A 25,044-nucleotide genomic window follows, 5' to 3' on the forward strand; every position below is an offset into this window, starting at 1 on the left:
TGAGAGCGAGGTGGAATTTACATAACTTTAACAGTACCTGAATGCATTTAATTTCATAGGTCATTCTCCCAAAGCAAGTTCAAAATGTTAATAACGGGGTGTGCATTTATAATTAATAAAATCTTAGAGCCAGTGCTATAGTTCAAGTGCATTTTCCTCTTATGTAATTAAGAAGTTAAGTGTATTTGGCAGTTGTCACTCAGAGAGCTCCGAAGGTCTCGCTTGTCAAACCCAGGGATAGAAATCTCATTAAGCCAGTTATATTTTCAGCTAAGGTTTGTTTGCAAAGTAAGTGTGTATAAGGTGGACAGCCAGAATGACCAACCTTTGTTAGTCCATAAAGTATAGTATATTAAATTAAATGCCAAAACTGAAAGGCACGTTGAATAAAGATGAAACAGACTGATGTTTAACTTGTACGCAGTACCTTTTCTTTGGGATACCCAAAGTGTCTGTGGCCGACTGCCTTCCGCGCAGAGTGAAAACTGGAGAATCCACACCAGCCTGGTGTGCCTGTGGCCTGGGAGAACTCACCGCATCGCCCAAGCTGATCTGCGGTCACAGTCAGATGAGGAACTGGAAGTCCACCTTCTGCTTCCACCTGTGGCCCAGATGCTGTTTTAGTTAATCTGGTTCCCAGGGGTATATTTTAGCTCCACATCACTCTGTTCTGCTTCCCTTTTCAAAGGATTTTTCTTTTACTTCTAGATCACTAGTTCAAATCCAGATAAGGTCAGTTGTCATAGAAATTATTAGCAGTACCAGCAGTTCTATGTTGTACATGAAATGAGTTGGGAGTTTCATTCACACAAGATACGGCTTTCTAAATGGCACTAATTGGCTGTCTAATTGTCACACACAGGAGAAAGGCAGAGGATTGATTAGGCGTGCAGACTGAGTGCCCCTCTGCCATCCCGCTCGGCTCTTGGTTCCTGTAGCTCGTTCTGTAGGCATGCTGGCAGGGTAATGAGGGGCAGCGTGCTTTGGATTTTCTGGCTGCCACGACAGCACCTTTCACTGCCAGGCCCTTTCAGGGAAACTTGTTTTACTCCACCAAGGTCAATGACAGCATCTTTTACAAACACTGCTTTCACTCAAAAATCAGAGACTTGTAGGATTTACTTCTGAATGGTATGTATTTTAACCGTTTCTTTTACTTCCCCCTAAAACAAAGTTTTTGCTATAAAATAGGATGAGTCATACTAGTGCTAGGCAGAACTGCTACAGCAAGCATATGGGGGTTTATGGTGCTCAGAAATCTGTTCATATTTCCTTTTACTGTCTCAGTGTCTGGTGCTGTGATATACAGGCTCCTGGAGGTACTTGCCATGGCACAGGGAAGCTGACATTTTGTGCATTTATGTCCTGATAAATGGATCCCCCTATCAAAGAGTGAAGCCTCTCACCTGCAAAAATACATTTTGACCAGTATCTTTTCCCCTGAGCTATGGTATAGGTCACAGTGGGCAATGTAGTTACTATTTAACTTTGAAGTAGGATAGCTTTCTCTGACACAGAATTAAATTATTGAAGTTTGACTCACTGAAGAAGTAAATTTAGGAGCTAATTTGTGATGTGAAAGTCAGGACTACACATAGAAGAAAAAGGAGCAAAAATACCTCATATATGCTAACAGATGTTGACCAGACTATGGGACTTAGTAAATAGGTTTAAAGGGATCTTACTTATATTTTAAGTGACTTGTTGCATCACGTGAACAACAGTATTAAGAACCGTGTCTCTCCGTTCAGTCACATAAGCTGATCAGTGCATACAGCGTACCATAATTTAATGTTGAAATATACTATATCTCTGTAACATGGAAGTGTTTACTGTCCTTGCCCTCACTTTCCCCACACCTAGAGCAGAAACAGGACAGAGACTGTCTGTGTTCTGCTCCGTGTGCCTCCTCTCTGACATAGGCATCACTCCTTGTTCAGCATTCTTCCTAAAGTCACAATCTCGTGAAAATTAATTAAAGACAAACGCAGGTACCAGCTATGCATAAAAAAGGTCTAATGCACCTGCCATGTAGTTTTCCTCTCTGTCAGTCTGTGGAAGATGAGCACATACGCGATCCTTTAGCCTTTTAACAACCCTATTCTTAGAATATATTTTCCAAGAAATGCAGAGCAATCTTTGCATGGTTTCAGACTGTATATTTTGTGATTAGTGTTTCGTAAGTGATGTTTTGCTTAATGATCTAACATCTGTTCTAGGAGGTTTGTTTTTGTAACTTCCCCACCTCCTGCTGAATGAACGCCAGAAACTTGTCCCTTTCCTCCAAGTCAATCAAAGCACTAATTGCATCATAATCATGGGAAGCAGCGGTGACTGCTCAAGTGCTGAAGACTCAGCAATCAACTCATAACACTCTGTTCGCTGTTTCGAAAGAGAAAGCCTCCCTGTGCAGAGAAGGGAATTTCCTGCAATTCAGATTTCTTTAGCTGACTCTGACTTTTTTTCATTTGCAGGGAGATGACTGCACCTTTACCTGCATGGCAGGAACCTACGGCACCAATTGCTCATCAGTTTGTAATTGCAAAAATGATGGTGCATGTTCCCCCGTGGACGGTCTGTGCTATTGCAAAGAAGGTAAACAAAATTCAGATTTAACAATTATCTGCAATTTGGCATCAGTGCTTCTCCCCTTTTAAAGTGGCACAGCTGTGCAGTCAGTAACTCCACTATTTTCTTGTGCCTGTTGGTAATTCCACAGTCTGACCGAGTATCAAAACTCAACAGGGGCTTGACTGTATGTTTTGTCTCTGCCCTGAACAGGGGCCAGACTTAACTGCTCTGCTGCAAGAACAGGTCACAGAACTAAGGGAGCTGGCAGAGCCAAAGCAACCCCCAGACTGTTGTGGTTTTTATTCTATCACTTTGCTGCCCCATTTCTCCAGGACTCAAAAGCCCCTGTTCTCCCCTCCATGCCCAGAGTGACACAACTGGGCAAGGGAGCAGAGGCAGCCTCCTGCCTGTCTTTTCTTTAGCCCGTTGCACTGAGCTGTGCCCAGCCCTGGTTTTCCTCATCAGACCTGACCCTGACCTGCAGGCTGCCGGCTTGTCTCGACCTTGGGCTGGTCCATTCCCACAGGCTTTCTTGGTGCTCTGGGCTCCTACCCGATCCCAGCTGCCAACCCTACGCATGGGGTCTGTGGGGTGGGCCCTGGCTGTCCGCCCTTGTTGCTTTCCTCAGCTCCCCATCCGTGCTGTACCCTGACACTGTGACACCCCAGCCACGTGCAGTTATCCTCTGTCCCTGAGCTGGCATGGGGTTGCAAGATGTGGCTGTCCTCTGTCTGAGGAAACAAGAAGTCTTACCTGCTCCAGAAGCTCTCTGCAAGACTAACGTCTTTTCTTCTCACACATTTGTCCGTAATTCCCGTATGTGCCTGGTAGTGAGCATAACCCATGTGTCCAGTAATCGCTCAAGAAATCTAGTACTGCTCCATAGCACAATACCTCTTATGTTCCCTGTGTAGCAGTGCCTTCTCCAAGAATACCGACATGAACTATGCCTGTATGGCATACATAAGCCCTAAAACAGAAGTGAGGCAAATAACGATAAAATTTGGCATTTCAAACATGAATTAATGGATCACTGTAGAACCCCATTTAATGAGGGTGTATAAACCATGAGTTACTGCTCAACTCCATTACATACAGCTGCAGTGTAATGAAAGCCATTGTGCGGCTGGTAGTTAAGATTTGAGCCTTAATGGTTAGAAATGATGGCCTTGGTCTTTTTTTAGGTGTAATAGCTTCTTTATATTAAAGAACATTCTCAAAAAAAAATGAGGTAAGAAACAGACAGCATCAAATGGCAAAGTTTCTTGCATTCTTGCTGATCAGCAGGTCTCCAGCCTGCCAGGCTGTACTGCACGCTCTCTTGCTGCCCGAGCAGTTCCCAGAGAGGCATCAGACACCTTAATCTGGTAACAGCCAACACGGTGATACCTGTATCACCTTTCCGTATGTATAGATGCTGATAATGAAGTTGGGAGGTCATAATTTAAGGGTCGGGTTTTGACCCCAAGATAGTCTTAATTTACACCAAGATCAGGAGAAAACTGGTCCTAGAATCAAAGAGCTGCAGTTTGCAAGCTGCCTTGCTTGCTCACTCTACCTTGCATTTTTTTGTGAAAACATCCCAAATGCTGTTTCTCTCATGTTTCTTTAGGGTGGCAAGGAGTGGATTGCTCTATTCCATGTTCAAGTGGAAGTTGGGGTCTTAACTGTAACCAGACATGTTATTGCACAAACGGGGCGGCCTGCAGGCCGGCTGATGGCTTTTGTCTCTGCTCCCCTGGATGGCAAGGGGACTACTGTGACCAGCCGTGTCCGGTGAGTACAACTGGGATGGTCTTGCATCCCCTTTTAAAACCACAGTCCACTTTGCTCTTCTAAATGTACAGTAGGTCAGTATCTCATTTTGTCTATGGATATCTGAAGGAAATCACGTGTAAATAACAGATTGGAGTTCTAGCAGTCCAGTAGCTGTATTGTACTTTGCATTATATTTTAACAGAGCTATTGCCGTGTTATCTGCATTTTCTTGAACAACATTTTTTAAAGTGATTCCTCGTTTGGTTCTATATAGAAATGTTAGGCACTGAGTTTTTTCTATCTTCTCTGTATGTTAATTTAAAAAAATGTGACTCAGCGTTAAGAGGAACATGATAGATGGTTTTGCACATTTCCGAACAAAAAGCTGATTACTAAGAGACTTTTTTATTTATGTTTTTTGAAGGATGGAACATATGGTCTTAATTGCAGTGAACGTTGTGACTGTAGCCACGCAGATGGGTGTGATCCTGTCACCGGCTACTGCTGCTGTCTTGCAGGCTGGACAGGTAAAATGAGAAATTACCATTGTGAACCTTAGGGGGTTTGGTTTTTTGGGGATATGGAGAGGGGCTTGGGGCGTTGTTTTGCTTTGCTACTCCGTCAGTTATAGCACTGGACTTGTGACTGCAAACTTTTAAATAATAGATTGAGACAAGATCAGCTGAACTTACCCGTATTTAAATCACTCATGATGGTGACAATAATTGGCATTCATTAAATTTGTATTCAGATTAGTTGAAGATGGCTCCAAACCTGGAGCCAGATGTTACCCTTCTGTAAAAAAAATCCTCAGGAGGGATGCAGATCATCTGGAAATCCTGCGGAGTTTTTCTCCTTGAATAGCCCTTTCCACGGGGGTGCGGTTGTGGAGCTGTGAATCCTGAGACCATCATACCTGGGGATGCAGATAGGTGTTTTCTGAATGCTAAGAGGCATTACAGCTGCTCCATCAAAAAAACCCTGGTTTTGTCACAAAACTGTCTTTATGCTTTTCCCATTTTCCCATGCTTCGTGTCAAACGGAAGAGTAGTTACGGAGAGCAGATTAATGCTGGTTTGACAAAGAGTTCTCATGATTACACAGAGGCTGAGAGGAATATTCAGTGAAGTCGGAGAGTCCAGGCTGGAGGTCTCAGTACAATCAGACCTGCACTTGGCTCCGTACTGATATGTCTCTTTGCCAGCTCCTGACAGCTAGCATAACAGCAGCAGGGGGCACGTTATTGACCCAACCAGTATTTCACACTTAGCTGCCTAAAATACTGGTTAATCTCCCTCAGCTCTCTGTAGAGGCCCTGGAGGGAAATAAAGTTATATTCCTGCCCTTAACTGCAGAACCACCAGTAGCACTGGCAATCAAAATGCAGTTGTATTAACAGCAATTCACTTGGAAAATGTAATTGTTTTTCAAACAAGTACAAGTTGGAAGAATGTATGGAGCAAGGCAGGCTGATCAGGCAGCCAACCTTTGGGATACTGTCACTTTACCCTTCATTTATACTTTAAACCCATGCATGCCTTCTATTTCTAATGGAGAAAACATCACAGCAGCTCAGCTCCTAGGAGCATGAAGCAAAAGCAATGAAATTATACCTAGAATGTACAATGGAAAAAATCCTTTAAGAATTTAATAAAACACAAAAATAGGAAGTTCTACACACTGCTTACAACAAAGCTACTTTTCCACGACACTGAAAAGGGCATTTTTCCCCCCCAGAAAATCAATTTTATAAGCTCACTAATATCCTCTCCTCCTGCTTGCATTCTTCACTCACTGGACTGCATTCATCTTTCTTTGAGCCTCTTTACCCTCAATATATCCATCTATCAGGCTTTAAACCTCTACTGTGCATCATTGATGGTGATCAAAGAAACAGCTGGTAGGCTTTCCTGTAGTCATTGTGAGTGTCCTCAAGGGAGAAAATGTTTTTTAAAAATACAGTAAATTAAAGAGATACATTTATACACACTTACTCTAAAAGTTTATTACACATCTTTCTGGATATAACATTCCAGAGGAAACTGCAGAAAATGTACTTTGCAGACAATGCAGACTAAAGGTGTGGCTTTTTCTCAAAGGCATTTACAACAAATGCTCTGTACTTGTTCCCATGCACACTTGTAAATGCACATCAAATGCAGATACAAAATACTGCAAGTAAAGGTAAGAATAATTTCTGTGGTATCCTTTTTTTTTTTTAATTTCCATATTGGGCAGGATAAATGTATATTAACTTGCAGGGGACTTCCTGCAAACTAAGCATTTCATCCTTCAGCGTGCCCCTGCAGTTCTGGAACTGCCTTCTGCAGGATCCCATTTCAGGGAGGAAAACATTACGTTAGTATTCAAGACCAGGTTGGAGCTGAGATGTTGACAGGGCCATGTAAGGTGTGCGCTGGAAATGTTGATAGACAGACAGAGCCAACATGTGTTTTGTCAATTCTGCTTCCAATGTTTTATCCTCTTGGCTTAGACACCAGACACGAGGATAAATTCTGCTCATACTAGTTTGAAAGTATGTAATTTAAGAAATTCTTCAGCTAGATAATTATATTTTCATATTAAGGAGTATGGCATCGGCGAAAGATTAATCTTATCTGTAGTTGTTGTGAACTGGGCCATGGTGTGTATTGCAGTGCATTTTATAAATATGACGTGATAAATAATTCAGGCTTAAATTTTTGCTTTCTGAATTTGGTGCTAATTAGGCATGGCCTGAAAAAGATCAGAAAAGTTCAGCATCATGGAACATCTGAAGGTTTTTCTGCCCACTCACACCAGACAGAGAATTCACGTGGCTTTCTGATCCTAATAGCCACAAAACTTCATCTGAAACAGCATATTCTGTATGTTCATCCCACACGTGGGACTCCCTCTTGATGTCAATGTTCTATGTAAAGATCAAGGAGAAGATTGAACCCATTTTCTTTAAAGTAGTTTTCAAGTTGTTACCGATATAAACCTTCAGAGACTGATAGATGGTAGGAGCATGGAGGAAGACTGGGAAAAGAAGAAAAAAGCCATGTGAAGAGTAGCATACAATGTAAGTTAATAGCAGTCTACCATTCTTTTATTATGTTATGACTGCCACCCATCAAGACTTATTCAGGACAGTTCCCTTCCTTGTGTACCAGCAGGGGGAAGGTAATTTTCAGCAGCTGAGTGTACCTGGCAAAGGGAAGATGATGAAGAGATTCCCGCATATCAGGCAGGAGATCGCAAACCAGCTGTATGCATAAATAAGCACGCTGGCAACAAGCTGCTTAGAGACGTGCATGTACGGTTTCGATTAAGTTCAGTGGGGAATTGCACATGTGCAGCCAAAGGCAGGAGTTAGATCAGATCTAAAGATGATTGTGCGCTGTTGTTATTGCTGAAAATTACCCAGGCAGGTACACAGGCCCATTGTATCACAAATGGCTTTGTAGACAGCATGGCAAGCATAACGTTTGTACATAAAACACCAAAACTACATTGGCAAAAGGCTCTCATGTGACACAAGGAAAGTTAAACTTGTTCAAATGTGGGCCAAAATTGGATCTGTGACTTGTTGACGCAATGCAGAGCTGAATTTTCTTCCATGTGAAGGAAACGTCAGATGCAATAACAATAAAGGCTCAGCCTTGTGCTGAATGAGTTCTCCACCTTGCACCAGTGCTGCATACGCCTAACCTGACATATATTAATGTACCCTTGAAATCAAAAGAAGGCGTGTTCATAGCTATTGCTAGGTTAAAACGAAAAGTGTAGCCCCCAGCAGGATCAAGTCTTGACTGATTAGACTGATTGTTTTGTAAGATTAATAAGGGTTAATCCAGATCTGCCACGCATTTTAGATACATATCACTTCTGTGCTTCATCTCTGTGCCTGTGTGTGCACATGGGTGCCTTAAAGCTCCCACAAATGTATCCCTTCCACAAATGACACTAGTCATTTGTGGAAGAGGTGTTATTTTGTCTACATTCAGGTTAAAATGAAAATGCTTGAAAATGGAGTGCTAATTGCATTTGGTTAATTAGGGATCTTGCACACACCAAATCCTCAGAGAGAATGGAAGCACAGAAAAGCTGCATGGTGGAGCATTTCCTGGAAGTCCTTTGCAAGCAAACAGGTCCTAGAGAAGCAGGCATCAGTCTCATCTCACCCAGATGCCACCTTCTGTCCTGCGTGCTCAGTGACAGTGATAAGGTCATAAATTTCAGTTAGGTTCCTCTTAATAAATAACCTGAAATCGGAGAGAAAAGGACCGGCTGCCCTGGTAGCCTTGCTGGGTGGGTCAGAAGCTAGGGAGAACATGGGGAGGCAAGGTTCCTCTGGTGGGTGTGATGCTAGGTGGCTCTGGAAAGCACAGCTCCAGCTCAGCCGTTTGGGTTTTGTGAGCTGAACTGCACACTCCAGCAGCTTGGTCCTCTCTCCTCAAGGTGGCTGCTAGCAGCATGTTTTGTACCAGAAATGGCTTCCTCACCGATACCAGCTAGTTATTACGACGCAGCCTTTAGTTGGTTCACTCAGTACAACCCTCCATAATTAAATTGGTCATAGCTGCTGGCCTGTCCTCTCGTTTCTGGAGGTGCGCCCTTTGTGCGTGACCTGAGCCAGGTTAGCGGGACTCTCTGGGAAGCCAGACGCAGCCATTGCTCATCCTGTCTCCAAGACCCGAGTCTGTCCGTTTTCACAGTCAGACATCCCACTCGCAAACACGTTACAGAAAGGAAAGCCACAGGCCTCGCTGATATTCACAGCAAGCTCATTTCCTCCCTGTAACGAGTCAATGTGCTTCAGGTTAATTGTGGCAGTGCGTAGTTTGTTAACCTTTCAGATATTACAGTGGGATTAAATAGGAAGCGATCTGCAGGGGGATATATTCCATTTCTGTGAATGTTAAGGTCAGTTAAAATCCTGTTTATCTGAATTCCTTTGATCTAAATGCTGTCTTATCCCAGTCTTGGTTCTGTCTTTCCTTTTTTTTGTATCACGCTCTGGTTTTTATAGAACGCTGCGGTTGCGATGCTATCTCAATTATCCACTGAACCAGTTTACTCCGTAGCTTTTCTGAATATCTGCAGTTTATTCAGTACATTTTAACATCCCAAAAATGTGTGGGGAAAATCAAATGGTCTGTAGATGTAAGATGGAAAATATAGAAGTGTCCATCCCATAGTTAATTTTAGAAGAACTCCTCATAGTTTTTCCTTAATCAATCAGGATGGCAAACACAGGTATGAAAATGATTCGTGGTGGTAAGGAAGAAATATCTTGCTATTGCGTCGGTACTTTTCACCTTCAGGCTTCTTTCATGTCTCAGAAGAGCAGCCTCCCTCTTTGCCGTTACATACGGGAAATCAAACTATATATTTCACTGTCCTTTACAGCCTCAATAATTTTCATACGTTGCCAGCAACATAAACCCTAATTGTCTCTTATCATGTCTAGAAATATTGTACAGTAGTTGTGGTAGTCTTGAGTTGTAGGGATTTCCACGAGCGATTGTATAAGCGAGTTAATGGGGTCAGGAATCGTTGGCTGGGCACAGATAAGGTGAGCTTTGAGGAATGAGACTTCACGTTCGTGAGAATTTGCAGGCTGCGAGTGACATCTGCACTGTCACTCAAACACAGAACCATGTTTTTTCCCTCCTGTGGACACATTAATTCAGTAGAACTGATAAGCCTGTTACCCAAGGGAAGGCCCTTTTGAATTTTAAAGAAACAGTGACCACTTTGACGGTGAGCTCTAAGGTATTTTCAACTCCAGGTTTTCTGAGTTCTTTGCAAGAAGGTGGTATATCTTTGAAGAAAAAAAACGCAACCGTTTCCATCTGACTTTCCGTAAAATGCATTTTGTTTGTATTAATACAACTTTTCTTCCATTGCAGCTGTATCCAGTTTATAATCTTAGGGTGGGATCCGGTCCTCAACTCTATTGAAGCCAGAATAATTCTATTGCCATTAGCAGATCAACTTCAAGAGCATGCTAATATAGTTGGCAGCTGTCTTTTCCACGCATCTTTAAAACCAGAAAAAGTCTAGGACTTGTTTTATGCACCTACAGGTTTTTAGCTGAAGAGATCCACAGTAGTTTAGAATTCGTAATGTTGTGGGTTGGCTTTTTTTTTTTTTACATCAGACTGTTTCGTACTCTCGTGGTTTCTAATACAAAGCCCAAAATATCAGAATGGAGCAATAGTAAGTTCCTATTAAACATGCGTTTTCTAGATGTCTAATCCCATTATCTAAACCATATTTTGCACTTATCACTTCTGGCAGTCTTATCCCAGATTTTTAAATTAATAATTTATTTCTGTGATTATTCTGTATCCTTACATTAGCTTTAAACAGACAGAAAAACTAGACATTTTTAGAGTCAGTCCAAAATGGTGCATTTTAGCCTCTCTTCTGGCCTCTGCCTTTCAAATGTGGAAATCTTTTCCATATGAAAAGGTATGCTTACTCTCCGGATTCGACAAGTGCCCTTTAGTCTATGAATGTAACATAAGCTTATTAGAAATTAGCTTTAATTTTTCATTGACTTAATTTCAAGTGAGTTGATAAGATTTTAATGTCAGGCTGTGCTTAAAAATTCTCTCTTTGACAAGAACCTTTAAGTATGGTTCCTGCTGATATAGGGCTAATTTTCAAAAATATGAATTATGAAGTTATATCAAAGACTTCATTGATGTCCTGACATTAATTATGTCTGTGCATTCCTTGGCAGATATCTAGGGGGCTCCAGATTCTCATCTAAGTGAGGTTTAGTTGTGTTTGTCCTGCGCCAGATTTAGTATATATTTCACCTTTCATGAAATCAGTTGGATTTTTGCCACTCATTCAGTGGGAGTTGGATCAGACCCTCAGACTATAATTAGAATCTGCAGTAAGCCGACTGCTAAACTTAAGCACGCATGCAAATGGTTGCAGTATTAGTCCTATAAACACAGAAGAGATACAAGTTCATTTATCTTTGTGTTTATTTTGGGGTTTGTTTTCACTTATTAAAAGACAGCTTTTAAATTTATGTGAAAAGTTATAGCTTGGATGGCATCCTGGATTACACTAATTTAATGGGAACTAGAAAATGATGCTAGAGATATTCAGCCATTTTCCATTTCAATATGGAAGCATTCTATATATAAGCTTGGCTGTGTGTACAGTACCTTCACCTATAAATAAATGTGGGCGAGAAGTGGTGAAAAATTATTTGTGAGCATTTCAGCAGACTAAATACTGGATGCTGGCATGCTGTGCACGAAAGAAGAAAAAGGAAAGATCATTCAGTAAACAGCCAGCAAGCTGAAATGTTGTATATATATGTTGTTGGTGTAAGCGTTTGCAGTGACATGTTGTAAATGTCTTCCTTCGCATTCTACACAACGGAGAAAAGGTTGAATTTCAGTCAGCGTTATTGAACACGAAAGGCTTGCGCGCATTTGGTTGTACAGCAGCTCTTGCTAAGCTGCGTCCGCAGCTCATGGCTTAGCTCGGGGGCCTGAACATTGAAGTCAGGAAAGCAATACAGCAGTACATTTTTTTCCCACTTACAAGTTTCTCCCTCCTGTTTACCTGCTGATGGTCTGCTTGGATCTTTCCCAGGTTTCTCTTCTTTCTTGACCTGAGACCATGTCCAGAGCTTGAGAAGTAGTAGGAAGGAAGCATCCTAAAGGGGAAGGAGGACTGCACAGTACTTGACTCCTTTTAGTACTCTTTTCTTCAAGATCTGCCCTTTCTGCTAGTGGCAACTTTTCTTCCTGCTATAGTGCACCCTGGAGAACATCCTGTAGCAAAGGGAACCAGATGATCCTTAATTTTAGCAAACATTTTGACTCATTCAATTTCTTGTGAGGTAGGTCTCCTGCCTCAAAAGCTTTTATTGCATAAGTTCCCTGAGTTGGATGATTCATATCTGGAGTTTTCTCTAGATAATTAAAAATAGGGGTACGATTAGTGCTCCACAGAGGTGCATTAGGCTGTAAGTATATTACTTTCAGAAAAACACTTACATTAATGGGTGCATAAATCGCACATGCAATGATGGGAGAAAAGACAGTTAAGAATTTTTCACTGGCTGCAGGGAAAGGCTTATTCTTCATTATTTAGGACCAGATCGTGGAGGTTTCATTTAGACTGATGGGCTGTTACACACAGGAGCCGCCCCTCTGAAGCCCACCAGTGAAGGATGCTGAGCAGGGGAGGTAAGGGCTCCACTGCATTGATTTGAAAAAAATTTCACAGTTAGGAAAGCATTTAGAGAACACCACAAAAGTTCATAGATAATGTGAATGTGGCTGCTGTTATCTCTGTTGAATAGTTTCACTATATAAAAACAAAAATAGCTTATTTGCAGAGTGGATGAGCAGCCATCAATTCTTAATGTTTCCATTTAATTTTATGAGAGATCCCTTTATGTTTTCTTCTATCTGTTGCCCTTCCCAAGCAGATTTTCTCATTCTTCAGCATCCTTAAATGCTGAACTGTCATGAATTGTGCTGTGGTGTTTCAGAGTGGATCTGAGTCAAATACTTCAGGGTTTGCCTCAGGTAGGAATAAATATGAAGATGCAAAAAGTGATAGAAAAGCGTCAAGCATTCTTTATGAACTCTAGTTCATATGCTGTCATAACACCTTCTGAACAGCTGATCCAGAACTAATCAGATAGTTCTTTCTTATGTTCTTATTGAATTTTCTTTTACCTTTTATAGACTGAAGCAGCAAAATATTTACTACTTAGGAAAGCACGTTGATCTAATCTCAAACACAAAGCTGATTTAAATAGAATTTATAGGGAAAACATAAGTGTAACAGCAATATGAGTACTGGGGAAAGAGAAGGGAGTAAGGTTAAAGAAAACGTGAACGTATGATTATAGAAATCATTGGAAATAAATGTACAAATTAGGAGGCCAAGGCACGATTTCCAGGTGACCTCAGTGGACTCTGGCTCCGACCCTGGTGGGGCAGCCACACGCCTAGGAGCCCCTCCAGGGCTGATGGCTTGGTGGGAGATGTGCTGCAGCTGCCGAAGGCATCGTGCTGGTGGGACAGTCCTGCTTGAAGGAGACTGGAGGGATGGTATCGCACGCAGGAGCAGTCCATTCTAGAGATCACATTCAGGGGTACTTTCCCATACCTCTTTTCAGTGCAATCAATGCTTGCTGGCCCACTTTCTGCAATTACTTATCTAAAATAGCCTTGCAGCTCTAATCATTAGGCTGTTTTCTGCTATTGAAGCTGTATTGCTACCGTTGTGGTTTTGCCACTATGTATGTACTGTGTCAACAGGTAGACAAACCCCCGTTAAGAATTAGTAGTGCTGGAGACAAAAACGACCAGGCATTCCAGATCAAAGCCAAGCGTGACTCACCAAACTTCAGGCCTCCACTGTATTGCCTGCATAAATCCCGCTCCTATTTATGCATAAAAAGCAGTTCTTTCCAAAGCTATTGAAATGCCAGAAATAAGAGATTATTATGACTTCATGTCATGTTGAAAGACAGGTGGAGGAGAGCACAATGTTTGTGTTGGATTCAAATGTCTGCTGAAATCATTCCTGTCATTGCTAATTGATGTTGCATCTGTCTTTAGATTGTGACTATTGAAAAAAAAAATAGCTGAAGATCTTATTCAGAGAAATAATTACAGTTCTACACTGGTAGATATAAAATTAAAGTACATGGGGGGAAGGGAGCTACGTCCTGTAATTTATCAAATTCCTACATCCCTGAAAAATAATTAGATACCGGGCAGCATGCAGGCCCTGCTGCAGAGGCTACTGTCAAGGGGGTAGCAGTGGTCAGAAATAGGCCACTGGTTCTCATTTGTTCCATCCATTTTTGCTCTTCTATTGTGTTTGGAGTATTAGTTTCCAACTATCTAGGGACAAGGCAGAAAAACAATGGCAGGCTTTATTAAGAGCTAGAGACGTAATCCCCAAGCACGAGTGCAATTGCACAAGTAAGCTGGAAAGGGGAAAAAGGGAATTCTACTTATGTCTGCCGTTCAGGAATTTCACCCTCCAAAGTCCTTCAGTGTGATATAGTTACAGGCAGTACTAAATCTGCATTACTTTGACAAACTTTCATTGAAGCCATTGAAGATTATTAATGGAAGCGGAATATGAAGTAGCTCTTCAATAGGTGCCTCGCGTCCCAGTTGTACGGCTTGGGTTTGGTTTTTTGCTTTTGCTTTTTCTTGTTCCTTTTCGTGATGGTTGTGTGGATGTTGGCTGGTCTTTCACAGCTGGATTTGTAAATTTTAATACAAAGACGCAACTTCATCTGGTAAAAATTTATGATGTTCCATGTAAACTGGACACAAGCTTATATCATACCAAGTCACCAGATACACACTTCTCTAAGCACTCTGCAGCAGAACTGGACCGGAATATATGATATATATTATTACCATACGACATACATGACTTGATGAGTTTCTGTCAGACAGAGCTCTTGCCAGACATGCTTCCTCCTCTACCTCTATCCCTGCCATTTTCCTTTATCAAGATACCGTCTTCAACTCCGCATTGGAAGATCCCTGCACAACCCAACTGCTTCACCCCTGGGAATTCTGCGCTTGAGATACGCCAGATACTCCCGATGTCCCAGACAGCAGTTGCTTTGCCACTTGGTAGTAAACTATCCACGTACAGAGCAGTCCAAAGGATGGCAGTGAAAATCCTGCTGGAGAGCAGAGAGTGTTTGCAGAAACCCAGTGCCCCAAATCCACTCCAAGCCAAGGAGGTTTTGCGGCTGAGTTTCACAGTCAAAAGCCACAGCAGACTCTGCTCTTCCCTTGGCTCTGGCTTACTGCACGAGGGTGCGAATGTCCTTTGCCCACGTACAGCGGATAACTATAATTTTATGTAAGTTAAGTGAATTTCAGTTACAATTCACCCCCAGAACACTGTTTAAGAAGGTCTTGGAAGTGTAATTTCATACTAGTATCTGCAATTGTGAACCACAGCCTCAGGCAGTAAGATAATTTCCTGGTATCTAGGCAATAGAGTTTATGTATAGAACTGCTTCCTGCAGCTTCAAGGACTTATTCTTCTGATAGTTGTCTTTCTAGTTTCTACATCATGCTTGCGAAACAAGGAATCTGTTCATAAATTTGGAATCTGTGCTTGTAACATGAGATAATACACAGATGTGTTGACTTCAGCATTTTTTATATTTCTGGAAATTGAAAACTAATTGCTTATCAGAAATGTTCATCAGCAAGTTCCTGAGTAAATATTAAAGTTTTACGTTAAAGAAGCTTGCTGGTTCACTGACTCCGATTGTAAAGTAGCTGGGAGGGATGGACTCCCCCTTCATATGCTGGCAAGTTAGGGAATTGTAAAATTAAGGTGCTTTTTTTAGCTCAATTCCATAAGACATGCATGTCCAGATGCAATTTTAACTTCTCATTTACATTTGCAATTGCAATTCAACGTGTGTAGGAGCCTCCAAAAATGAAGTCTTCCATGAGAATTAACTTAGAGTAATATAAAGTAATAAACATTGTTTGCGGCACCTTCTCGGTTGTCTTCTGAAAAATTATACATAAGTAAGTGTTGTACTGGGTATCAGTGTCTTCTAGAAGGTTTCCTTTTCCCCCCTTTACATTTTGTTACAACAATCGGCTTCACAATGACTCATTGCCTTCGTTAGGAGCGGGAAGACATCCCTCATTATTCATTACTAAAGGAAGGACTTTGCTGCTGCAAAGAACAGCCATGGCATTCTAATTCAGCCACCTTTCAAGAGAAAGGAGTCAATGTCATTCTTCCCCAAATTTTGCCAAAAGAGACAAGAAATAATGCTGTTTAATTGTCTCCATTTATAAATAGCCCGTTCACAATGAGAGAATTGTATTTTTAATACTGCAGTCAGGAGGAAAAGATACACATTTTTCTACATTTGTGTCTGAATTTCATTCCTGGGAGCTCGTGCTGAGACTCTCAAAACTATAAATGATCATATATATTTACGTATAAATATGAAATGTATTTATTTACGATTTATTGTATGGCTTTAATTACAGACTACTGTAGATGTATTACATAAATGCACACACAAAGCATTTACCGTTTAAGTAATCCGAGGATATGTTTGACTTCAAAGGGAGTAGGGAAGACTGTATGAAAATAAGTGTTTTTCTTGAATTTACTGATACAAATGCTCCTTGTCTCTTTTTGCATACCTTTTTTTTTGTTCAGATTTATTTACTTAGATATTAAGGGATAGAGCTTGTATTATGTTTTTACTGTATTTTAATGTGTTTTTTATTAAGCTCCACTGCATGGACCGTGCCTCTTTATAAATAAAGCTATGATCATGTATTACTAGAAATGCCATTTCAAACTGTACTTTTGCCAGACTCGGTTAAGATTTTCTAGGAAGGGACATTATAATTGTGTGATTAATCTTCAGAAAAGGGAAAATTTGGCTCTGCAGTATTTCTTACTGTATTAACTTCAGAGATTTATAAAACCAACTTGAAACTGCACTGTAAGTGTGTTTATAATGACTTTTAGCTGATTTAATAATCCTCAAAGTTTGGTGACTGTACAAATCACAGCTTCACAAATACAGTCCATTACCTGTAGCATCCAGATGAAGTTATCAGAGGTGGAGGAAATTACTTGGGATTGTATTTCTCCTTAGCGATGCACTAATCCAACCTCTGGCTGAGGCTGGGGCTCTCAGAGTCCTTGTCTGCATTTATCCCATTATGCAGTGGGGACATGTGCATGGATGATAAAGAACATCTTCATGTTCAAAGTCTAGCTAGGGCATGTGTGTTCCGTCAAATCTTGGTGGCGCAGTTGTAAGGCACCCGGTGGGGTAACGTTGTTAGGAAAATTTTAAAGGCAGTCTGTGATTCATTTTTTCTGATGTTATCAGTATCGACAGTGTGCTACTGCTAATGCCGCTCCCTGCAGCTGGCAGGGCTTAACGTCTCGCTTAGTTCATGATCCTGCAAACCTCTTTCAATCCAAGGAGCCCTTGATCATGCAAATAGCTCTGCTAATTGCAGGTATTGGTACTGTCTTATCCCAGTGGAGGAAGAGCCTCTCGGACAAGTAATGGTGTGCAGGATCAAATCCCTAGATTACTTTTATGTGTGACAAGCCATGGCACAAGGTTGTTTTTAAAAGTCACCAGTTAAAACCGTGTTAAGCTTTCTGGCTGCGTGCTTCGTTTAGTGTTTCCAAGCTTTGCTTTTCATAATAATAAATATCAAACAACAACCCTGGGAATCACTGGGAGCTGGATTGGCAGGTCCCAGTCTCCATTTAACATGCAAATGATCAGCCTGTGCACACATATGGCCACTCGCTCCATCAGAACTTGGTTCATTAACACAGAACTCGGAGAGCTCTGGGTGGATGTGGGGTGCGTGCATAATAACCCAGTGCTTTAAGCCAGGAAGTGAACAATACACAGCATAGAACTGAGTTTACATATGTTCAAGAATCCAAATACTGTACATGTTTTTGCAGAACCCTGATTTTTCTTTTTCTGGTCTTCCAATTCACAACAGTGAAGTAATCAGGCTTCAATCAACTGCATCTTTCCAGACCAGTTATTTGTGATATTTTGGGACTTCAAAGCAATTCCTGACCTTCATCTCTCAGATGACATGCAGAGTTTCTTTAATGGTGCTAAGGACTGAACAGGAGCCCACTAACACCTACAGAATTCACCTCTTTGGCATTTTCTTAATTTTCACTTTATTAAGCAGATAAAAGGATAGCTATTTCCTTTCCAGGCTCCCTTGTTTGCTCTGTGATGTGTGAGGTATCGGTCCAGCCAAACATTTCTTTGATCAACGAGCAGAGGAAGCTGTGTGAAACCTAACGCATCCCTTTATGTCTTTAGGCATCCACTGTGACAATATATGCACTCAGGGCCGCTGGGGACCAAACTGCTCCATCTCCTGCAACTGTGAGAATGGGGGATCCTGCTCCCCAGAGGATGGCACCTGTGACTGTGCACCAGGATACAGAGGACCCTTGTGCCAGAGAAGTAAGATTTTCCATAGATGTGGTGACAGAAGCAAAGAAAGTAGAAATGTTCATTATGACCCCAGACAGTCCGAGCCACAGGTTTCTGAACTGCTTTAGCTCACAACTTCCTAAGGGCAAAAGCTAGCCTGGAAAATGCTTCTTGATCAAGAAGTCAAGACTCTACTGCATTGAGTCCTGCCTTGTGTTTCTTCTTCTGGCCTCCCACAGCACCTGGAGGTCACAGGTGACCTGAAAGAAGGAGCAACACCTTTACATACAAAACTTGGCAGGATCTGGGCAAAAACAGATTTACAGTTAAGTAGCTGAAACTATAGGATACCTATTAAACACTCAGCTACAACCCATCACATCGTGACAGGTGGATGAGCATTGGCTATCAAAATAACAAGGCAATGTTTTCCTATATGCCAGAAAAAGAAACACAGCAGCCTGAAATAGCTGCTGTCTGATGCTTTGCTGTTACATATTAAAACGTGCCAAGGAGATAAAAATCCTCTCATTTGCTTTATCTGGGAAGCTGCATTTGCCCCTTAGGGACCCTTATTCACTGATCCAAACTACACGCAACCTTCTCCCTGTGTAAACAAGAAATGGATTTGTCTGTCTTTTCTGCAGCAGCTCTTGCTCTTCCTGTAAGACATTCTGCATGCCCACTTCATATATCCCCTTTGATTTCACCAGTTACACTTGACACTAGAACACACTCATCTCTAAAAATAATTTGTAGCTGACAGTTTTTATTTAAAGCCATTATAACAATGACCTCTAGCACTGCTGTAGTTAATGGCCTATAAGCATTTCCATTATAAACCCCAATTTCCAGGTGCTTCAGCATATCTGTGTAGCTGTAAAATCTCTCTCCAAGGCTAAAATGTGGTGCTCAGAGCTTCAGGGAATTGGGGAAGAAATTGTTTTACAAATTTGAAACCCTAAGAGTGCGAAACTTCCAGAAGTTAATAGTTTCTGACCTTTCTGAGACAAAAAAAAACAGCTTCGTTTTATCAGGTGATGGCATGTAGGCTACAAGAGGCAACCCGTGTCCCCAGCTTGCAACTCCAGTAACCAGGCTGCTCCCTGAGGACGTTTGCTGAGGACGTAACGGGGAGAAATTTTCCTCCCCGCTGGGCTGACAGCAGAGGGGTTCTGTGGATGCTTCTGCTGTTGCCTTGTGTTGCTGAAATGCCTCTCCTGAATATACAGCCAGGGAATTCAGCTCGCTCCCACCTCTTCTGTGAGATTCAGGCTCAGGACTACCTTGTGAAGAAGACACCGCTGTAGTTGAAGGTAGCTTTAGCCTGCTAAGTTGGCTCTCAGAATCATTCCTGTTTTTCTCTTGCAAATTCACGTAGAAACAGAATTTAGCCTGTAAAGGGCAGTGCTGAAGACGATACTCAGCCAGCTTGTTCTGTCTGTGTAATCAGGATTACATGAGACACCGGGATAGTTCACTGCTCTTAGGCCTGCAGAACTGTCTCCAGGAATGATCCAGGTTGTTTTATAGCTAATGCATCATCAACAAACCTCTTAGCTAAGTTTCAGCTGGAAATCTGCAGTAGCGTAAGAACCTGACACCCTCTGGGAACATACGAACCAAGAGAAAAATTCTCATTCAATGAAAAAATAGAACGGGCATGATATAGTGACCAGTGAGCCAGAACTAGATAACAGAGAATCACAGGAGTAAAAATAAAAACATATAAAGTCATTTTTACAGTTACTTACTGCAATTTAATGTTTCTTTGTGCTTATCTATCGCAGCGAATGTTTGGACAGTGGATGGTTTTTCATTCTGCATGTGCTTAGAAGCGACAATACGCATTTGTAAGAGATACTGAGCCATAATCTTGGCACTATACCTTATGTACAAATTCTATAATAATTTCAATCTAGGTTTTAAGCAAATTAAGCACACAGTTCATGACAAGTTTACTCAGCTATCCGATGTGATTACTGATGCAAATTAGGTGATTTTGTATGCTGTTACCATAATTACCATTTTTAGATTCTGTTCATCACTTATGGATGCTGCTTCTGCAATGGCATCTATAAACTGGCTGCCCCAGTTGAACACAGGTATTGCACCTAATATGTTTAGAAATCAGCTTTTGACACAGTTGTTCGGATGTAAAATGTTGAGAGTTTCCTAATACACCTTCTCTAATTTCTTAGCTTAATTTCCAAAGGAAATGGCATTCTGAGTTTCTGTTGTCTGTACGCGCGTGCGAGTATTTCTCTCCTAGCTATCTTAAAAGCTTTGGGATATGTGTTATTAACCATATCTGCAAGGGGACTATGAGGTCTTGAACATCTTAAACTCCCATGTTTTGTAAAAGAGTTTATCAGGAGCAGACGAGAGAGACTCCAATTAGTGTCTTGAGAGAGAGGGGCTGCTGAGAGAGCTCCGCTGTATTATTAAATAGCCAAGGACTTACATGAGGTAGGATGGTCTGTGTGTTTGAACCACAGGAGCAGTTTTACTCTGAGCTCACACTTCATTAGACATGAAATAATCCAGCAGGCTTCACAATTTCAGCAAGTCACAAAATCGTGTTTTTAAAAATTAAGAAGTATTGGTTTGGGATTAAGACAGAGAGAGAATTCACGAGCTCTCAGCAATGAGAAATCTTCCGAAAACCTGTGACAGCTTATTTTGTTTTGTCTTCAGTTTGTCCCCCTGGCTTTTATGGACACCACTGCAGTCAGCCGTGCCCCCAGTGTGTGCACAGCAGCGGCCCTTGTCACCACGTGTCAGGACACTGCGACTGCTTGCCTGGATTCTTTGGCGCTCTCTGCAACCAAGGTACTGAGCCTGACACCCCCAAATGCCACCTCCTTTCCTAAATTTCTGTGTCTCTGACTTTGCAGCAAGACCGATCGCAAGGTTCCTGCCTTTTTACCTTGTTTCAGCAGTGTAGATCACAAGAAATTCTCTACTTCAGAGGGAAAATGCAAATAGGTACTTAGTCACCCTTTTGTTAATATGATGTGCTCCTGCTTTCATAAATAAAACAGGTCTGCTGCTCTGTATTGAAGTGAATATGGAATGAGACACCTGCTGTAAATATATCAGCCATCCAATGGTTTCATTTTCCTCTCTGCTAAGCCTACCATATCCTGAATGTCGATGGCACCTTCATGCACTCTTTTGCAGCTGGAGGTGTAGATAGTAGTTAAGGTAAAGGCCAGCTCCGGTACACAAGCCCAAACACCCAGTTAATGAATGGAACTGTAGTTACACTGTCTAGGACCTGACTGGGAGTAGCCAAAATCGTGCACACCTAAACACAAGTGCAGGAGACAGAAAAATTTGCACCAAGGCAGGGAAAGCCAGTTAATTTTAACAGGTGAAGAGTAGCTTCAACTCCCCCTAACGTCCATCACTTTTCGGTACCTTTGACAATTAGTCCACTTTTAACCATAGGTTTCGTTTTCAGTTTTATCCTAAAAATGCCCACAAAATCATTACAGTATTCTGCAGAGTCTCAGTTATTGCATACTACTGTGGGTATTTTCTACATTCAGATTTAAAAGAGATTGTTCTTAATGGCTCCTGCCCTTGTGAAGTCACCATCCCTGTAAAAATTGAACTGACACTTTTTAATGACCTGCTTTTCAGTAAGTTAGAAATTGCAGACAGCACTTATGCAAAATCATTAAACATAGATTAAGTATAACCATGTTTTCTTTTTCCTGTGCTGTATAGTCAACTAAACATTATACCAATTAATTTATTAAAATGAACATATTTCAGTGAATTTGTCCATTTTATGTGAAAAGTTAGCCAGATTTCAAAGCGTAAGCAGGGCTAATTATCCTCTTAAGAAAACTATTTTACTTTTGCTCAGATGTTCAGCACTTCTGGTTTTACTTTGAAATGTTGATCTATCCAGCAAATTAATTTTAAAATATTCATGTCCTAATTAAAATCAATTTGTGTTGCAGCTTGTCATAATGAGTTAGCATGTAACTTTATTTTGTAGAAAGAAAAATGCTAATTAATATTTTCCATTACAAAAAAGTGAAATGAAGATTTCACTTTGGAATTTTCATCTCCTTGTGCCGTCTCTTTTCTGGCAGCGGGAACATCCTTCCGGCAGCAGCACGTGTGTGTGAGGAGCTGTGTAACCTCCGAAATCGCACAGGTTGACACGGTTGTGCTAAGGATTCTGAGCAGCAAACAACTAAGCAGCTGTTTTGTGAATACCTCTCACAATCGTGTAGCAATATGGATTGATGATAGCTTGTTACCGCTGCTAGGACACACCTGACATCCCACAGGGACTTTCAGAGTCCCACTTCAGGGCTTTTATAGCTAATTAATATCACTGTCTGCATTGTACAATCAGATTGCTCCTGAAGAAAGCGATATTAGTCCTTACTTTACAGCTTTGTTTAAAAATATTTGAGACATTTGAAAAAGTGCTTGGTTTTGGATCTCACATCTTTACACGAGAGTCACTGTGTCCATCCACAACCAGGTTACTTAAGTTAATGAGAACAACCATTTTGGCAGGATCGGTTTTGTAATCCTTCCATGTTGACATTCTGGAGGGCATCATACTATTTCACGGAGACAAGAGGCGCTCGGATGGTAGGAACCCCTCTGCTAGCTCTCACTGAGTGGCACCGAAGCATTTCTTTTATAAAGTATGACCTGTTGCCTTTGTCAGCATCGGTGTTTGGATCACAAATCTTTTCCTCATTCATTAGTATTCCATGTTGCGGTGCAAATCAGCTCCTATTTTAAGTCAGTCTTTTGAGAACTACTTTTTTCTACATAAAAAAAAATCCAGCCTTCATTTTAGTGATGTTATCTATCTCCATCTTAAAGGTGCAATAAAAATATTGCACTGAACTGCTCTATATAGAGCATTGGAACTGAATAATGGTGTAGCACGTCTGAGAACCGGGGCTGACGGATCATTTTAGTTTTTGCTCTTGCTGTGATATGGGGGCTTTTCTTTCCTTCTCTCTCTTTCTCTGTGTCTGTGTATTGTTCTTTTCATTGTGTCTGTATATTGTATTTACTTTTATCTCTTTTCAGTTAGGGAACTATTCTGTTTAGAAGATAATTTGAAAGCCAAAACCAACTTTATCCACTCTTACAGATAAGTTCGTAGTATATAAAAATGCCTGCAGAAAACAATAGTAGGCACGTTCTTAGGTTTCTGCCATAGTAAGAGTAGAGGATGGCAGATTGTATAAAAGCAAATGAATCACAGCTCAGGATTTCAATCTGTGGCTGATTCACAGTCAGGGTAGATTGAGGTCACCTGCAGAGACTACATATGAGAAAGTGAGACTGGCTGAAGTGGTAAAACAGTTGCATAATTCAGGGAAGTGCCTTAATCACTTTTTTGACATCACTATTATTTACCAGGATACAAGTCCAGTTCCATTTGTTACATTCTTTGCAAAGATGGACTGTATGTTTTATCTTGTTTTGAAAATACATCTGTTTTTGTCAGGGAACACAGCCAATAAGAGCACAGAAATTAAACATTTCATTCATTACTAAGCAGAGCTTTCCATCAACTTTAACGTTAAAGATTTCCAATAATTTGGTGGGAGGTTGAAGATCTATGTGTCTATTAGTTTTATGTCACTGTGCTTAGGCTGTTATAAGATGACTCTGAAAAAAATTTAGAGTTTCTTTTCTTCCAACTTCAAGAGTAAGCTAGGTGGACAGGCAGGAATAGATGCCGATTTTGTTAGGATGCAGCACGTCTGTTTAACCGCTCTCAGTCAAACATATATATAATCCTTGGAAACCACATTTGCAACCTAATCGAACACTTACTACAGCAAGGGTACTGGAGAGGAGTAGGTGGATGGATGCCAAAAGACAAGCATGACATTTCAGCAATTGGATATGTGCTTTATTTGTGGGAGTAGTCTTCCGCCGGACTTATATGGTAAAAATACTTATGGAAGTGGCAGTCTTGCTCCTGGTTTACTCTCCGCTTGCTTGATTGGAATCTGTGAGATGCCTCCCACCAACATTTCTGAAAGCTGATCTTCAGCAAAGCCTCGTTTAGGCTTCAGCACAGCCTATTTAATAGCAAAGGCACCTTCCCCCCTCACCACTATTTTACCCAGAGGAATGAGGAGGGTGATGAGGGGGGTACTCCAGCGTACCCAACATTGCAGTGCCACGTAGTGCAGGACGCATTTTGCCAGTGGGACAGCAAGGGAAAGGACTAGAGCTCTTAGAGCCTCTCTTTGCAAGCTTATCTGCCATCAGCCATTTCATGGGAACTGGCCTCCTACAACAATAGCCATGGCTCGTACGTCAGGCCGTCCTACCAGGTGGTAAGGATTGCACCTTTGGGTCCATTATTACTGTCATTATCAGTTGTAGAATACAAGTGATATACTAGTATATCACTAGTGACAGACCTGAAAGTAAGAGTCCCCGTTGCTCTCTATCTTTTTTAAGGAAATATTAATAATAAAACAATAAGGAAAAAATAGAATAATAGTTCATTGATGTAGTTTAGTTTCTTTTTCAACACATAAGTTCTCTCTTTCTTTTGTTTTCTCTCCTCTTCTCTGAAAGGAGAGAGGTTAAAAAGAGCATCTGTCATTCGTTCGGTGGCCAGCCCATCCCAAACCACAACAGACTTCTTCACTAGTTTGATTGATATTTAGCCTAAAATATTCCTTTCCTACTTTTGTTGTTCTTAT

General features: G+C 41.2%; 1 protein-coding gene across 4 annotated transcripts in view; it reads left to right on the top strand.

Moving 5' to 3' along the window:
• MEGF11 (multiple EGF like domains 11) overlaps window positions 1-25,044 on the top strand; it is a 292,780-nt gene that overhangs the window by 228,348 nt on the left and 39,388 nt on the right. For all 4 annotated transcript variants that reach the window (XM_074600942.1, XM_074600944.1, XM_074600943.1 and 1 more), the window contains exons 12-16: window positions 2,475-2,595; window positions 4,184-4,347; window positions 4,754-4,856; window positions 18,209-18,355; window positions 21,023-21,157. In XM_074600942.1, the coding sequence (XP_074457043.1) occupies window positions 2,475-2,595; window positions 4,184-4,347; window positions 4,754-4,856; window positions 18,209-18,355; window positions 21,023-21,157 (670 nt within the window). The remainder of the gene's footprint in view (window positions 1-2,474; window positions 2,596-4,183; window positions 4,348-4,753; window positions 4,857-18,208; window positions 18,356-21,022; window positions 21,158-25,044) is intronic.

Source organism: Larus michahellis, chromosome 9, assembly GCF_964199755.1.
Source record: "Larus michahellis chromosome 9, bLarMic1.1, whole genome shotgun sequence".
NCBI classification, from domain to species: Eukaryota; Metazoa; Chordata; class Aves; order Charadriiformes; family Laridae; genus Larus; species Larus michahellis.